The sequence below is a fragment of the Ranitomeya imitator genome, chromosome 5, assembly GCF_032444005.1.
Source record: "Ranitomeya imitator isolate aRanImi1 chromosome 5, aRanImi1.pri, whole genome shotgun sequence".
Taxonomy (NCBI): Eukaryota; Metazoa; Chordata; class Amphibia; order Anura; family Dendrobatidae; genus Ranitomeya; species Ranitomeya imitator.
This window is the reverse complement of record NC_091286.1, coordinates 295,094,944-295,114,492: the sequence shown is the minus strand read 5'-3', so window position 1 is coordinate 295,114,492 and position 19,549 is coordinate 295,094,944. Positions and strand designations below refer to the sequence as shown.

General features: G+C 37.2%; 1 protein-coding gene across 1 annotated transcript in view; it reads left to right on the top strand.

Annotated features, from left to right (window-relative positions):
* Positions 1–10,504: 10,504 nt before the first annotated feature.
* NR2E1 (nuclear receptor subfamily 2 group E member 1) overlaps positions 10,505–19,549 on the top strand; it is a 130,453-nt gene continuing 121,408 nt past the window's right edge. Inside the window, exon 1 of the mRNA XM_069726259.1 lies at positions 10,505–10,749. Coding sequence (XP_069582360.1) covers positions 10,725–10,749 — 25 coding nt within the window. The 5' untranslated portion in view covers positions 10,505–10,724. The remainder of the gene's footprint in view (positions 10,750–19,549) is intronic.

Sequence of the window (19,549 nt, the reverse complement as noted above, 5' to 3'; positions counted from 1 at the left end):
GAACACTAAAACAAGCCTATTGCATGTATAGATCTAATTTTCATATATTACTGGCCACCATACCTAATATATGTATACTCCCAGAATGTGTGCACTACCCTGCCAGCGTATGAAAGACTACAGATGACAATCACAAAAGTACAACATCATTATGCTAGTTTATCAAGAACGCTATATACACTGAAATACAGATACTATTCCTCTCAGTAGTAAAAGAAGGGCACACATAAAGTCCCAGCAGTAACCTAATAAAGTTCCATAATTACCTCTAAATACTCACAGAGCAGGTAAGATACCCCTACGCGCGTTTCGATAAGCTTCTTCTTCCGGGGGCGTGTGTGTGTGTTACTCCCCCAGTGACCTGTGTTTATACGTTCCTAGCCACAAAATATTAGTCACATGACTACAATGGAAATGTTCCTTATATATTTGGTGTGGCTATATACCTGCTAAACATTTTTCAGCGCCGGTTTTTTGGATTGGAGGCATCCTGCTATATTATTGTATGTATGTTTTATGTTTTATTCTATTTATGTCAAATAAAGTTTTCCAGTTTTTTTAACTAAAACATTCTGTAGCCTGGTTTATATATTTACTAGGCTTTTTGAGGTATTGATATAGTGAATGTGTTCTGTACCCCCTTTTGTTTTGGACTAATATGTACAAATATTGATGTGTGACTAAGCCCTTACAGGCAAAGTTCCCTGGTTCCTTAGCTATTATCTTCTCTCAAGAGACTAGCTTTGTCAAGGCAGTCTCTTCCACCTTTTCTTTTTAGTTAGGTCAGTCACAGAAGTAATGTCTCCTCTGCAACCATGTGTAGTACCCTGCTCAAGGTGTTTTACAGCACCCTAAATAACATTTGTCTTTCTCTCACACCATCAGCCCAGCGTCTTTTGGTCTCCTGGAGTACAGGCTGACTTTAGATCCTAAGCTGCCGCAGCATAGCATTTTTGATAGTGTAAGGTGCCCAGGACGGTAGCCGTGAGTGAGCTGTTGCCCCATAGTGTCTTGGCACTTTACAAACAAATCATTTCCCAGTCCATAAGGGTTGTGCAGTGTACATTGCTTTGTGCTCACTTGTAGGCTGAAGGCCTCCGCTGTCTTCATGTCCTCAGTTCCAGGACTACCCATGCACACATCAAGGGACGCCAGGTTCATTTTAACAAGTTCAACCTTAATGAACAGTTCAAGCACAGCACCCTCCGGTTCTTGTTCCATCAAAACAGTACATTTCAATAATTTTCTCACGTTCAGCTTGGACTATCCCTCCTTTAATAGGTCCTGTAAGCCCTAGGGATTCTCCATCAGGCACCGCAGTATTCCAAAGATCCTCTTGGATCGCCCCCGTAGAGCAGTGGGGTACTTGGTACCGGGCGCCAGGTTCATTTTAACAAGTTCAACCTTAATGAACAGTTCAAGCACAGCACCCTCCAGTTCTTGTTCCATCAAAACAGTACATTTCAATAATTTTCTCACGTTCAGCTTGGACTATCCCTCCTTTAATAGGTCCTGTAAGCCCTAGGGATTCTCCATCAGGCACTGCAGTATTCCCAAGATCCTCTTGGATCGCCCCCGTAGGGCAGTGGGGTACTCGGTACCGGGTCCTTCGGTTCTCAAGTGGGATGTCACAGTGGCTAACCCGGTCCGTGGCCCTCGGGAGGTCCATTGTAAAGGGAAAGGTCTTTAAAGGGGAAATGTTTGTGACGCCAAACGTGGTATTCGGTCAGGGTGACCGATGCTGCTTAGGGGTCCACTGGGTTGAAGTTATGGCAGCTAGATGGTATACCTTCCCACAGGTTAAGTGTGTCCCCAGGACTTCCCAGAGTGTAAGAAGATGGATGGTGTGAGGCGCAGTGAAGAACAAGGACAAGAGGTTGCAGTCTCTTTACCTTTGTACTGAAGGCTTCAGCGTCCGCAGTCCAGAGCATCAGATCACAGGGCAAGCAGAGACCGGCCGGTCTGAAGGCAAATCCAGAGTCCCCTTATCCAGGTGGAAATCAGTAGCCTTCCTCTAGCGCCTGGGTGTTGTAGTACCTTCCTGCTGAGCTTCTCTGTAAGGTCCTCACAACTGATGTTGGTGTTCTAGATGTTATGTCTCTCTCTGTCCCCCAGATGAATAGGAACAAACCCGTATGACTGGTGGCCTGAGGATTTTTACAGGGACTCTAGCATGCCCCGGCCCCCACAAGTTGCCACCATGCCTCCTGGGTATAGGGCTGATCAGTTACTTGGAATTAGCTATCCTGCCGGTCTCTGGAGCAAGGCATAGAGACTGTTGCTCACTCGGTGTTCCGGCTACCGGATCCTGCGCCTCAGAAGGAGGCAGCCTGTACAGGGCAGAACTCCTTCTGGTTTCCTCTCCTTTTGCTATGACTTCGTTTCTCACCCTCTACAATACAATTCGCTGTTCCTGTCTCTTTCTTAGGTTGCTGCTGCACGTGGGGCAGGCGCAGCTCTGTGGCCTTCTGTCTAGGCCTCTGACAGGATCCCACCCCTGTCAGGGACCATCTCTGTCGGCAACTCCTAGATGTTCCTCCTTCCTCTCTGTCTGCCTGACAGGCACTGCCTCATTTCCTATCCAGACCACCAGTTTTACCTAATTGTGAAGAGTGCCCTAATAAATAGGAGCATAGCTCCCCCTGGTGGGCTGGAGTGTGAAGTGTGTTGCATATTTGTGATACCTGGTAAAGAGATCTCCTTTATTGCCTTCAAACGTAACATCACTCCCCCAAGAGGAGAATGATATTACTGCAACGACCAGGACCCCGGGGCGCTGCACTCTACTTTTCCCTCACGCGGTTCAATATCCATCTTCCACTGTACGGAAGGGTTGTCAGTGCCCTCCATTGCCTCCAACTTGAGTCTTAGTCTCCAGACGTTTCAGGAATTTCCACTGGGAGTTTTGTATGATCTCATACTGCCAGAATAATTTGCCACTACAGTGGTTTCTGCCCACTGCACCTTGAACTTTACCTTCTGTCCACCAAAACACTTTCACTAACTCTCATAAACTGACTCTAACTAGGAAATGATTCCCTTTTCTACTTGCCATAGCCCCTCGCAATCTGGTCTATTCACAAAATATTAACTGTATCTTACCCTACTGTACCTACAGTAACTCTATATCTCTATCCGAAGCACTAAACTACCGTATATTCTAGACTTTCCTTATACCTGAGCTGAGTGAACCAAAGTTACCTTAGGAGTTACGTTTGCAGTTTTTTACACGGCAACATCAGTACCAACACACTAAACATTAGATTATACCTCAAATAATTACCACAGGCAATGAAAGATGTACTAGTCCAACATCAGAAAAATATATTTACTTTATTGATTAAAAATTACAATCAACACAGGTGAACACGGGTAAGGGAATTCATAAAATCATGTCTTAATTGTGCAAATCTGCTATGAACAAAGGGGCACACAACACCTCAATTAGGAACTTCATCATGGAGTATAAATAAAGCATCACAACTATGAATCACTAGTTTAACCTACAAATATGTACATATTATCATAGTCTTGTAAGACATTGTAAGATGCTAACACTCTGCATGATCACAAGTAGTAGGGCAGTATAACATAACATTAACATGCCCATATGTACTATCATGAAATTAAGTGGTACAATACCTTCAGTTATTAAACAGAGGGCACAGCTTCAGGAATAGCTCCAAAGGGGTGTGTGTGCCCGCCCCAACGTACGTTTCGGTCTTGCCTTCATCAGTGTAGTTACATTACACTCTTTACATTTTGTATTTCACATGTCGCCATAAAATGCGGTAAAAACACATGAAAGCATTCACACTACACATTTGTTGTCTTCAGAGGCAGGAACAGGACAGTCTCTGTCACACCCTTACAATAGGCACACAGCACATACAGAAAATGAAGGCAGGAAAATGAACAGAGAAATAAAACATAGATAAGAGCACTTTTAGCATAAATCCATGTGAGGGCTCAAAACAAAAAATCTCACAGGTATTCATCTTCTTTCAGCAGCACTGTTACCTGTCAATAGAATTCAATTACATATAGGGACATACAATGCAAAGCACAAAATCATAAGTGTAATGTATCCAACATAATAACAGCCTAACTGGCAAGACAAATGGAACCTTCTTGCTTGACTTCCAAAGAGACAAAGCGCAAGAGCTTTTGCTTTGAAATACTTTACCCAAAGAAGTTAAACTCATGTCTGATGTCAACCTGGAAGGCAGATTTGGTACCATTTACTATTAGACAAATAATTTGAAGTTTGGTATCTACAATACACAGCCTGTAACAGGCTACGACCACTCACAGCTTCCCAGCTCATGGAGGTGGTGATTGTCCAGAATTAGAATTGCACATAGATAAAGCTTACAATAGGGTGCAGGTCACACACATGTATAGCACAGCGTCCAGCTAATAGCCTATTACACGCCCCTACTATTTGATCAGGCATCACAGAGCGACAGGCACCCTAGTTTACAATGTTACTACTAATGGGCCCGGATTCATCCTGTAAAATATTTCATAAAATGTGCAGAAAAATATTATATAAATGTGAGGTATTAGTCAATATTTTATCCAAAATATGCAAGCTCGCAATCCACCCCAAGGGTCCTCACTATCTTATTATCTGTCGCTGTCTTATTATCTGTCACGGTGTCTTATCTATCCACCTTTATTGAGGGAGTCTGCTTCTTCCTGCTTGTGCATTCGTTTTGGTGACCATGGTTGGTAAATACTTTTGCCTTTTTTCGGTCCAGACCAGGGTACTGTGACTGACTGGGTCAACACCTGCACTGGAAAGTCACAAATATGATGATTCCCTTTATATTTCACTTTCTCATGTATGAGAGATTTACATCACCAATATTACTCATAAATTCTCCAAGCAAAACGAAGTCCCACTTACAATTCCATTTGCAAAAGAGCTTGAATCTTCCATTGTTATGATCTTCAAGAACACAGATTATTATTATTACCTTATGAACTTTGGTTCCATGGGACAACAAAATATTGACCTAAAACCAGCAAATCATTGTAAGTGATGCAACCAGGGCTGTTTATTTTATATCAATAATATAGAATCTTTCTTCTACCCCTGCTATTTCCTAAGAATGTGGAAAATAACACCAACCAAGCATAGTGTAAAGTCTCTAAGTTCAGTCTTTCTTAAGCATAAAATATCTCGTTAGGGATTGTTTCAGGAGAAGAAGAAAAGGAAAAGGATCTGGTTTTTATCCCAGAAATAGAAGCATATCTGTCCTTGGGTTGTATCTGACATTGCAGTTCGACCCCATTCACATCAGTAGGTATGAGCTGTAATTATCATGCACGGTCCATGCCCTCCACTGTCACATTAATGTTTGTAGAAAACTTGAAACTCGTATCATTATTGATATTCATTGACTCTTTACCTGCTTATATTTAAATAGCTCCTACTTCAAGGAGTAAGACATTTCAGGCAGACCACTGTATTTGCCTATCTCCGTCGTCCCCCTAAATATGTTATGTATGTGCATATATGATCACTACTTTATTGCAAGGCAGGACACCTTACCACACACTCTTCTCTTCCTTTTACCTTGATTCCCTATGCATATCAATTTGTATTGTTTCTTTTTGTAACATAGGGCTGTCAGCTCACAGTTAAAATGAGTACAAAGATGGTCACCAGCTGAAAATTCATCAGATGTCATTTTATTTGCAACATTGACCCTAGCAAATTATCACTTTATCATAATTTGTTTTGCCATTCATATCTACACGGTCATTAATTTATGTAGTGCATTTCAGAAAAGACACCATTAATTGCATTATATTGTACTATTATTATTTTTATCATCATCATTAGTACTTGTAGTAATATATTATTATTATTATTGTTAATAATAATGATAATAACAATAAAAATACATATGAATAAATAAGAACACTGCAGCAAACTACATAGGTATTTTAATATTTAATGTCAAACAAAAACATTAGCAATATTTAACATGACAGCAGTAATTAAAATAGATTTTAGCAAGCTTAGAACCTATGGTAGTAATTAACATAAGCTGTCATTTCCATTCCATAGACAATAAACTCTCAACTTTTATTGACTAATATTAAATAGGAATGTAATAACTTAGTTCTATTAATTGGAAGAGCTGTAACCACGTAACATACCTCTAATATCCAGAGAGTTGTACCTGTCAGTTATATAAATCAGGGGTGCATGGTCTTAGTCTTTTCAATGCAAGTGTATCTATCCCATATGTGTCTATCTATCTATCTATTACATATCTGTCTATCTCATATCTGTCTATCTATTACATATCTATCTATTTATCAATATATATCTTATCCCATATGTATCTATATCTGCCTATTGCTTTCTCTATACATCTCTCTCTCTCTCTCTATTATCTATCTATCTATCTATCTATCTATCTAGTACATAGCTATTTATCCAATATATATATATATATATATATATATATATATACCATCTATCTACAGTATCTATTATCTATCTATCTATCTATCTATCTATCTATCCCATATCTATCTAATATATATCTATCATATATCTATCTAGTTAGAAAAATGGAACAGCACTAAAAGTTAAATGGGTGCAAAGTCTCCCAGGAATCAGTCCATACTTGCCAAAACATAGTAGTAAAAAACGGAAGGCAGCACTCCAAAAAGTAGTTTCAAAATAAGGTCGACTTTATTAGGTCCACATGGCGTGGCGACAATTCGGCTATAAGCCTTTTTCAAGCTTTTTACTACTATCTATCCCATATCTATCTATCTACAACATGTCTATCTATCTATCTCTGTCTATTGCTCTCTCTATCTTTCTCTATCTATCTATCTATCCATCTCATATCTATCTATCTGTCACATATCTATCTCTATCTATTGCTCTCTCTCTTTCTCTATCTATTTATCTATCTATCTAATATCTATCTAATATCTATCTATCCATCTCATATCTATCTATCTATCTGTCACATATCTATCTCTATCTATTGCTCTCTCTTTCTCTATCTATTTATCTATCTATCTAATATCTATCTATCTATCTATCTAATATCTATCTATCTAATATCTATCTATCTAATATCTATCTATCCATCTCATATCTATCTGTCACATATCTATCCATCTCTCTATCGCTCTATCTTTTTGTCTGTTATGTAACTATGAACAATTATTACATGACTTGCACTGTAGCATGTGCACATGGCCAATAACAGCCAGTAGTAGAATAAGTAGTGGAATGAACAGGCTTTTTTTTACCAGAATGAAGCTCTCATCTTCTGTGAATTGAGCTGGATTGTGTCTGATACTTTACACTTCTCTTTTGGTACCGAAAGTCCATTATAAACTGGAATAAATGTAATAATGACCGATTTCACAGCACTGCGTAATTTTCCAAAATCCTGGCGTTCATTTACTACAGCAGAATTCAGTCCCCACTGGGAGCTGTGTGCTGTAATGTAGACGAATATTGGAATATTGTGTGCTTGTAGCATAGTATGTATGGCATGGACTGAATGTTTATGTCTCAGTGTAATAATTACTGATAGACGTTTCTGAGGGGCTTCCTATAGTAGAAGAGTAAATTAATCCCATTAGCATCCAACACATAGGCAATTAACTTGTCCAAATAAGCACATGGCAGCGATAGCAAAGGGTGGTGCTCCATGCTGGAGCTAATGAGATCCCGAGCAGCCACTGACATGAAGGGACGCCGGCTTGGCCTCTGCAATGGGCGCCTGGGCTTAGGATGCATGTACCTTACAGAAAGCATGGACTTTCCACATAGACACTTCAACTGCACTCTGCTCTCAATCTATGTTATCTATGGGAACAGGGTATGAATGTATATATATATATATATATATATATATATATATATATATATATATATAGTTTTATTCAGTGTGTCTATAAATTATACATTTAAAACTGTTCTTACACATAGCTAATCTTGAATTTATATATACATACAGTATATACGTGAGTGTGTAAGTAGTATTGAATATACTTTATTTATCAGGACAGTCCTATACAGTAGAAGAGTACAGTGTTAGTATATATTCAATGTATAGTTAGGCGATATTATTTATTACTGATGCGTTTATAACAGAATAGTATTGTGCATTCAATATACACAAATTATATATATATATATATATATATATATATATATATATATATATATATATATTAGAGAAATGTTGCATTGTTAATATACATTCTACATGAAAACAATGTTAGTATTAGTATACTCAGTGTTCTCCATATACTAGAACAAGGTAATATCCGATTTACACTGTATACATCTACAAAATGTGGACTATATAATATACACCAGTGCAGTACACCATACTATAATATACACTGTATATGTGTGTGCTCATAAACCATTTCCCATACATTCTGTGCAGTATACAATAACTTACAGAGCAGTTTGTCAGCTGTACAGACTTTATCATTGCAGTATTTATCAGGATCTTTAAGCCTGGTATCCGTATTCTGCCCTCGTCTGCAGGCAGGTCACTACTTGTAGCTCGGGGCTGGTGAGCCTGACGTAGGTAACTGGTTTCCAGCCCCGAGATCCAGTCTGCGCCATTTGTCCCCACCAGTCTCTGACTGAATGGGGGTGAATATTCCCAGCGCTAATCACCGTGTGTGCAGATCACTGACAGCTCCTAATTGGCATCGCCCCATCTGCATATGCGAATTACAATTTAAACGAAGTCGTTTATTAATTACATTAAGGAAAATATCACGATAATAAAGTATTTATTCTCCAGAAATGGATAAATGTAGGAAGCAACAATTGGCCCTTAGCAGCTCTAGTCTCCTAACTTTAGCGAAGACCTGAAATGCCATTACATGCAGGAGAGTGCAGCCATGTCTGATACTATTAATGTATGGGATAGATGCTTCATGGAAGCTCCAGAAAACGTCTGCGGGGATAGGATGAACTGTTTGATTAGTGCCATCTCAAAATCATCAAGCTATTAACATATATTGATATTAAAACCATCAGACTGATGATGACAGCACAAACTACATGACATTAATTGCTGTTAGATTATGTCATAAATATGTGTGGCCTCATCAGATCGTCTGTGTATGAAAAGTAGAGAGCACGCTATCAATGGTGCTAAACAAATAAATAAATTATAATAAGACTATAACTATATTGTATGTTATTCGTGTATACATGTATAGTATATTTATCAGTGTGTCTGTGTGTATACACATACACTGACATATATATACATATATATATATTATATATATATATATATATATATATATATATATATATTATGGCACATATATATATATATATATATATATATATATATATAATCACTATATAAATTATATATAATCCATATAGTGTCTTGATGTTGTTGATATTGTTTTATATACTGTATATATATATATATATATATATATATATATATATATACAGAGAGAGATACAGAATAGTATTTAGTGCTGTACAACAAATGATACCTATGACATAAGGTAAAAGAAAAATATTCACCTATTAACCAATTTTTATTACCATTACTGCCCACTTATTAAGTGTACATGGATGTTATAAACCACTGTCTATTCTTAAGAATCCCATGTCATTTGATATATGTTATCACTATTCTTCTTACTACAATCTCCTACTTATTACTATTATTATTATGATTATTAATATTACTATTGCATCAATGCTGCTAACCTAACTATGTTAAAAAGCCAAGGAAAATGTTTGTCTGTTGGAACATCACCTGTTCTCTAACACAAACAGAGCCAGAGAGAGTGAGACTGGAGAGAGACAGACTAGAGAGAAGAGGGGTTAGAGAGGGAGATATTTGCTCATCATATGGGATAATAGAATAAGTCCATACATTGCATCTTGTCTGGAATTATCCCCTTTTTTGCATTTCTGGACAGACAGACAGACATTGTGTAATGACTGGGCACAAGGCATCACACGGAAAGTTTCCAGCTACAGGGAGGTGCATGGGACTGTGGCAGGGAATGGGGTCTGGGCACCACAGGTGGGGGTGACACATTACCGTCCCCACTGTCACAGTGCCCTGTATAGAAGCCACTTAGCTCAGGTCAGCAGTCATCGAATGAAGCAGAACTGTACATGCAGAAAACACTGGTAAATCTACATGTGTCCGAGGTGATGACAGAGGGGCCCAGACAAGACAAGCAGACACACAGGGTACCTGGAGCCCTGGCTGGCACAGCAGGGGGCACACACTGTACCTGCACTGGATGCCTCTCTCTCCGCAGATAGTGGGAGCATGTCGGGTTTCCTCAGGGAGGTACAAATCATTCATCTTATCTGCCCCTCCTGAGGGTTGTGTGACGTCACGCTCCTCCAGGCCCGGAGAAGGGCAGCGCTAAGTGGGCACAGGGCGCATCGCCCTCCTCCAAAGTGTCCTGTCACTGTTTTATTCTAAGGGCTGCAGCACAAAGTCACTCAGTGCAATCCCTGCACAGAGCCTGGCACTGCCTAGTGTCACCCCTCAGCTGGGAGGCTGCCCCCTGGGAAGGAGCACATGCTGGGACCACCACGACCAGGACAGGAGAGCAGGCTCCATGTGAAGAGGATGCCAGGGCTGAGGGGCGAGCACTGAGCTCTGGAGGGCTCCTGCCACTGGACCTGGGCTCAGGCTGCGGGACCCCCCGACACTATGAGCAAGCCTGCAGGATCAACAAGTGGGTACCAGTGTGTGTGTGTGTGTGTGTGTGTGTGTGTGTGTGTGTGTGTGTGTGTGTGTGTGTGTGTGTGTGTGTGTGTGTGTGTGTGTGTGTGTGTGTGTGTGTGTGTGTGTGTGTGTGTGTGTGTGTGTGTGTGTGTGTGTGTGTGTGTGTGTGTGTGTGTGACTCTTGGGACAAGTTGCTCTAGTGTTCAGCACAAGGACAGACTTTCCAAGCGGTCGCATAATGACGGGAAAGCGGATTTGAGCGGAGTCTATTGCGCCCAGAATTGCTAATTAAACAATCCTAGAATCCAGGGATCGCAGAGAGGAAAACAACTTTAAAGTCACATTGCCCCTAATCCTGAATGCAGGCTCCATACACTGCGCCTGATTGTGCATAGGGAAAGTGGCTGCAGCTAATCCTCAGCACAGGTTACTGGGGAGAAAGGGACATTCTTCTGGGCAAGTGTGCGAAAAGTCACCGGACCACAGCAGTAATACATAGTCATACATACATAGCAGCAGTAATACATAGCAGCATACATACATAGCTGCATATAGGCAAGCAAATACTAATGACATGCGATAGTTCAAGTGCAATTACATGATTCATTCTACATATTGGCATCAGCTTCTGAGATATACAAACAGTTAAGTGCAAAAGCGTGCTTATCTAGAGAGATTAATTATATATATTTACTATTTTACATATTGTCATTTTTGTGCTATATAAAAAGTAACAGTTAAAGTGAACAACATAAGTATCCAATTTATCTATTTATCCAACTATGCACACACTTTCTTCAATAATATCATAATCAGTGATAGATAGATCGATAGATAGATAGATAGATGATAGATAGATAGATAAATAGATAGATAGATAGATAGATAGATAGATAAATAGATAGATAGATAGATAGCAGCATCACTGTTTCTCATCCAGAAAACTATTGAGATAGAAATAGAAACACTACAGTACATGTCATGCACCCCTGATTTATATAACTGACAGGTACAACTCTATGGATATTAAAGGTATGTTACGTGGTTGCAGCTCTTCTAATTAATAGAACTAAATGATTACATTCCTATTTAATACAAGTAAATAGAAGGTGAGAGATTCCGTCTCCAGAACTGAAATGACAGCCTATAGACTGAGGGATATATGGACCGAAGCGTATTATGTAAATAGAGTAAATGTAAATGTGTAATATGTGTGTATATATGTATATGCATGTATATCAGTATGAATATATTTATAGATATATGAACAGATGGAAATGTGTATGCCTGAAGAACATAGATGCACAGAGTATGGATAATATAGAAATTAAGATGATAAAAGATAGATAATTGGATAGATATATGTAGTAGGATAGATAGGTAGATAGATAGATAGATAGATATGTGATAGAAACAGATAGATATGTGGTAGATAGATAGATAAAAGATGGATAGATATGTGATAGATATATAATATATAGATATGTGATATATCCACAAAAACTGGAAGCAGAACACCATAGTAGAGTCAATTCACGTGCAGTTTAATTGCCCATCTGGCAATGTTTCGGTCCCAAAGAAAAGGGGACCTTTTTCAAGATATGTGATTGATAGATAGATAGATAAAGCAATAGACAGAGATAGATAGATAGATATGGGATAAGATATATATTGGATAATAGATAGCTATGTCATAGATAGATATGGGATACATAGATATGTGATAGATAGATAGATATGTAATAGATAGATAGATAGATAGATAGATACATATGGTATAGATAGATAGATAGATAGATAGATAGATAGATAGATAGATAGATATGTAATAGATAGATACATATGGTATAGATAGATACACTTGCATTGAAAAGACTAAGACCATACACCCCTGATTTATATAACTGACAGGTACAACTCTCTGGATATTAGAGGTATAGATAGATAGATAGATCTATAGATAGATAATAGATAGATTTATAGATAGATAATAGATATGTCTATAGATAGATATGAGATAGATAGATATGAGAGATAGATATGAGATAGATAGATAGATATGAGATAGATATATAGATAGATAGATAGATATTAGATAGATAGATATGAGATAGATAGATATATATTAGATAGATATGAGATAGATAGATAGATATGGGATCAATAGATAGATATTAGATAAATAGATAGATATGGTACAGATAGATATTAGATAAATAGATAGATATGGTACATATAGATATTAGATAAATAGATAGATGGTACAGATAGATAGATAGATAGATAGATAGATAGATAGATAGATAGATAGATCATAGATAGCTAGATAGATAGATAGATAGATAGATAGATAGATAGATAGATAGATCATAGATAGCTAGATAGATATGAGATAGATAGATAGATAGGTATTAGATAAATAGATAGATCGATAGATTTGTGATAGATAGATAGATAGATAGATAGATAGATCATAGATAGCTAGATAGATATGAGATAGATAGATAGATAGGTATTAGATAAATAGATAGATAGATCGATAGATATGTGATAGATAGATAGATAGATAGATAGATAGATAGATAGATAGATAGATAGATAGATAGATAGATCGATAGATAGATAGATAGATCGATAGCTCGCTCCCCACAATGACTCTTCCCTCTGTTAGGACTGGTGACAGGGGCACAGGTGCACGGTGTAATTGCTGTGACCTGTAGTCCATGCTGGCTGGCTGAGTGCATAGCTATGTGAGCTGATCTCTGCCTGGGTGGCAGGAAGAAGCCAAGCTGCAGTCCCTTAGACCCAGACTAACTTCTTTCAACAGCCCCTGATGGTAATTACAGTAATCTAAGCTGCCATATATCTTTAAGCAATTATAACACACAAAAAGTCCCATGGCCCTCCTGCTGCGGGATGTTCAAAACGGTTTCCCAGTTCAATAAAAACCAGTTTTCTCTCGTTGTACTGTCAAGACCATGCTGCCTGGAGGAAGAGATGCTGCCCAGAGCCAGGCCTCCCCTGAGCCTAATGAATGACCCCGGGTCACAGTCACATGGCTGCAGAGCTTCCAGTATTATGACTATTAATATTAGTGGCTGCCATTATTCCTAACTGCTGCACTCATGGCAGGAGCCATTGTGGGGTCCCTGTATATTGCTCTGTAGCTGTGTATGGAGGGTCACAGTCAGTACAAGCAGCAGTCGTGCTGTCCTGTGTGGAGGCTGCAGGAGGGGGCACTGCCCTCCCTGGTGGCATTGTGTGATACCAGCATTCCCATGCTACTCTTTTTGACGGGTCACTGGTGAATCAATAGGCAGGTAGTAAAAAGATCGTGTAATTACACGAGAATATAAACAAGACCATTCCGGTCCTGGTGCCAGCGCTGAGGACACACCAGCACATGGCACCGACCCTATACCTGCCCCTGTGATGGCAAATTGCATTATGCCTGATATTAATGATAGGGAAGTAACTTTACAGCCCCCCTCACTCCCCCCACCCAGGCTTAATCTCTCCACTCCCCAGCCCTGTTGTATATGGCAGCTGTCGGGTTTCATTTAGGAGGAGATGTGGCAGCTTGTGCTGGCTGGAGGCAGCAACCCACATTCAACGGGAATCATTAAGTTCACACTTTATCTAATGTCTCTCTACTGTCCCCTGTGCATTGTTCTGTCACTGCTGGAGGGGGTCCACTCCATGCTGCCCCCAGGGGAGGATGAGTAGTGGTCACTCTGTGCTGTCACTGTATGTCCCCTCCACACAGGCTCCAGTTATTGGCAACAAGTGCTATCTATTATCTATCTATCTATCTATCTATCTATCTATCTATCTATCTATCGCATATCTATCTATCTATCTATCTATCTATCGCATATCTATCTATCTATCTATCTATCTATCGCATATCTATCTATCTATCTATCTATCTATCTATCTATCTATCTATCTATCTATCGCATATCTATCTATCTATCACATATCTATCGATCTATCTATCTATCTATCTATCTATCTATCCCATATCTATCTATCTATCTATCTATCTATCTATCTATCTATCTATCTATCTATCTATCTATCTATCCCATATCTATCTATCTATCTATCTATCTATTATCTATCTATCTATTATCTATCTATCTATCTATCTATCTATCTATCTATCTATCTATCGCATATCTATCTATCACATATCTATCTATCTAACTATCTATCTATCTATCTATCTATCTATCTATCTATCTATCTATCTATCTATCTATCTATTATCTATCTATCTATTATCTATCTATCTATCTATTATCTATCTATCTATCTATCTATCGCATATCTATCTATCTATCTATCTATCTATCTATCTATCTATCTATCTATCTATCTATCTCATATCTATCACATATCTATCGATCTATCTATCTATCTATCTATCTATCTATCTATCTATCTATCTATCTATCTATCTATCTATCCCATATCTATCTATCTATCTATCTATCTATTATCTATCTATCTCATATCTATCTATCTATGACATATCTATCTATCTATCTATCTATCTATCTATCTATCTATCTATCTATCTATCCCATATCTATCTATCTATCTATCCCATATCTATCTATCTATCTATCTATCTATCTATCTATCCCATATCTATCTATCTATCAATCTATCTATCTATCTATCTATCTATCTATCTATCTATCTATCTATCTATCTATCACATATATATCTATCTATCATATACACACATATATATCTATATATATAGAGACAGTTATATGGATATAGATTGGACAAGATAGATAGATATGAGATAGATAAATATGTGATAGATGAATAGATAGATATGAGATTGATAGATAGATAAATAGATAGATATGTGATAGATAGATGAATAATAGATAGATATGAGACAGATTGATAGATATGTAATAGAGTAATAGATAGATATGTGATAGATAGATTTGAGATAGATAGATAAATATGAGATAGATAGATAGATAGATAGATAGATAGATAGATAGATAGATAGATAGATACATTGTGTCTGATTATTATGTTCGCCCAGAATACAATACACTGACACTAGATTGAGGTGTGGAGGTTTATTTTTTTAATATCTTTTTTTACTTTTTTCCTCTTTATACATTTTTAGTTACCCAGCAATTTATTACACTATAGTGAATATATATATATATATATATATATATATATATATAGATATATATATACACACACACCCATATATGCACACACAATGTGTATATATATATATATATATTTATGTACGCACATTTTGTGCTAACCGCTTGGCTGACTGAGTTCTCCATACAAACAATGATCCGGAAATTAGGTGTAATAAGTGTGGTGTGAACAGTGTTTGGATTGCCACGGATTTTCTTATTCTTAGCAGTTGTACCGTCTATTAAAAGTGAATGAATCCCCATTTGCACTGTTGTAATTGCTCGTATATTCCTCCAGTCACCGGCTTCAGACATAGAACCAGTGTTATTAGAACGATTCATTCAGGGTCCTCGCTAAATATCGATCTAGATTGTGCTATCACTTCCTGCACAGTATCAGTGACATGAGAGCACTACTCGTACTGAAAACAATCATGTTAAATGAAAAAAGTTCCACAGTTATGTTTTATTAACTGGCTAAAAGTTACTAGTTATTTCTCCAGATACCCAACTCCTCCACAACTCAGCATAAAGACAAAGATGTTGGGAGTAAATATAATAAATACAACTTTCGAACTAATATTTCAAGTTGAAATAATAAAAATCTTCTGTCACAACTTTCACATCAGATCTTAAAGTGTCAATCAGTCTAAACGTGTATATCATCTTTATATTCCATTCAGGCTTTTCCTTTTTAACAATTTCTCCCTATGGATTTAGCAAATTATATTTGCAATAAATATTAGAATAAAGGTAGAAACGTGTTCAGGTATTTGGAAGACTTTAGAAACAAAGTTCTCATTAGTTTTCTGGATGAGAAACAGTGATGCTGCTACTATGTATCTATCTATTATCGATTATCTATCAATATCTATCTATCTATCTATCTATTATCTATCTATCTATCTATCTATCTATCTATCTATCTATCTATCTATCTATCTATCTATCTATTATCTATCTATCTATCTATCTATCTATTATCTATCTATCTAAAGATCTATCTATCTATCACATATCTATCTATCTATCTATCTATCTATCTATCTATCTATCTAAAGATCTATCTATCTATCACATATCTATCTAAAGATCTATCTCATATCTATCTATCACATATCTATCTATCTATCTATCTATCTATCTATCTATCTATCTATCTATCTATCTATCTATTATCTATCTATCTATCACATATCTCTCTATCCCATATCTATCCCATATCTATCTATCTATCTATCTATCTATCTATCTATCTATCTATCTATCTATCTATCTATCTATCTATCTATCACATATCTCTCTATCCCATATCTATCCCATATCTATCTATCTATCTATCTATCTATCTATCTATCTATCTATCTATCTATCTATCTAGTATCTATCTATCTATCTATCCCCTATCTATCTATCTATCTATCTATCTATCTATCTAGTATCTATCTATCTATCTATCTATCTATCTATCTATCTATCTATCTATCTATCTATCTATCCCATATCTATCTATCTATCTATCTATCTATCTATCTATCTATCTATCTATCTATCTATCTATCTATCTACCTATCTATCTATCTATTACCTATCTATCACATATCTATCTATAGATTTAGCTCATGTCTATCTATCTATCTACTTGAAAAAGGTTCACTACACTGAAGCGAAACGTCGCCATCATGGGCTAAATAAAACAGCTCCTTATTCACAGACAGTGGTGTGCTGCTTCCTTTTTTGGACTACTATCTATCTACTCTATCTATCTATCTATCTGTCTATATATCTATCTATAGATCTAGCTCATGTCTATCTATCTATCTATCTATCTATCTATCTATCTATCTATCTATCTATCATCTATCTATAGATCTAGCTCATGTCTATCTATCTATCTATCTATCTATCTATAGATCTAGCTCATGTCTATCTATCTATCTATCTATCTATCTATCTATCTATCTATCTATCTATCTTATATCTATCTATCTATCTATCTATCTTATATCTATCTATCTATCTATCTATCTATCTATCTATCTATCTATCTATCTATCTATCTTATATCTATCTATCTATCTATCATCTATCTATAGATCTAGCTCATGTCTATCTATCTATCTTTCTATCTATCTATCTATCTATCTATCTATCTATCTATCTATCTATCTATCATCTATCTATAGATCTAGCTCATGTCTATCTATCTATCTATCTATCTATCTATCTATCTATCTATAGATCTAGCTCATGTCTATCTATCATCTATCTATCTATCTATCTATCTATCTATCTATCTATCTATCTATCTATCATCTATCTATAGATCTAGCTCACGTCTATCTATCTATCTATCTATCTATCTATAGATCTAGCTCATGTCTATCTATCTATCTATCTATCTATCTATCTATCTATCTATCTATCTATCTATCTATCTATCTATCTTATATCTATCTATCTATCTTATATCTATCTATCTATCTATCTTATATCTATCTATCTATCTATCTATCTATCTATCTATCTATCTATCTATCTATCTATCTATCTATCATCTATCTATAGATCTAGCTCATGTCTATCTATCTTTCTATCTATCTATCTATCTATCTATCTATCTATCTATCTATCTATCTATCTATCTATCTATCATCTATCTATAGATCTTGCTCATGTCTATCTATCTATCTATCTATCTATAGATCTAGCTCATGTCTATCTATCATCTATCTATCTATCTATCTATCTATCTATCTATCTATCTATCTATCTATCTATCATCTATCTATAGATCTTGCTCATGTCTATCTATCTATCTATCTATCTATCTATAGATCTAGCTCATGTCTATCTATCATCTATCTATCTATCTATCTATCTATCTATCTATCTATCTATCTATCTATCTATCTATCTATCTATCTATCTATCTATCGCTAATGTGTATTCATCTATAGCTATCTAAGATTGATAAACTAAGAACTATGAATCTAAAGGTACCGTCACACATAGCGACGCTGCAGCGATACCGACAACGATCCGGATCGCTGCAGCGTCGCTGTTTGGTCGCTGGAGAGCTGTCACACAGACAGCTCTCCAGCGACCAACGATCCCGAGGTCCCCGGTAACCAGGGTAAACATCGGGTAACTAAGCGCAGGGCCGCGCTTAGTAACCCGAAGTTTACCCTGGTTACCATCCTAAAAAGTAAAAAAACAAACGCTACATACTTACCTACAGCCGTCTGTCCTCGGCGCTCTGCTTCTCTGGTCTGGCTGTGAGCGCCGGGCAGCCAGAAAGCAGAGCGGTGACGTCACCGCTCTGCATTCCGGCTGACCGACGCTCACAGCCAGAGCAGGAGGAGTGCAGAGCACAGCGCTGGAGGACAGACGGCTGTAGGTAAGTATGTAGTGTTTGTTTTTTTACTTTTAGGATGGTAACCAGGGTAAACATCGGGTTACTAAGCGCGGCCCTGCGCTTAGTTACCCGATGTTTACCCTGGTTACCAGCGAAGACATCGCTGAATCGGTGTCACACACGCCGATTCAGCGATGTCTACGGGGAGTCCAGCGACAAAATAAAGTTCTGGACTTTCTTCCCCGACCAGCGACAGCACAGCA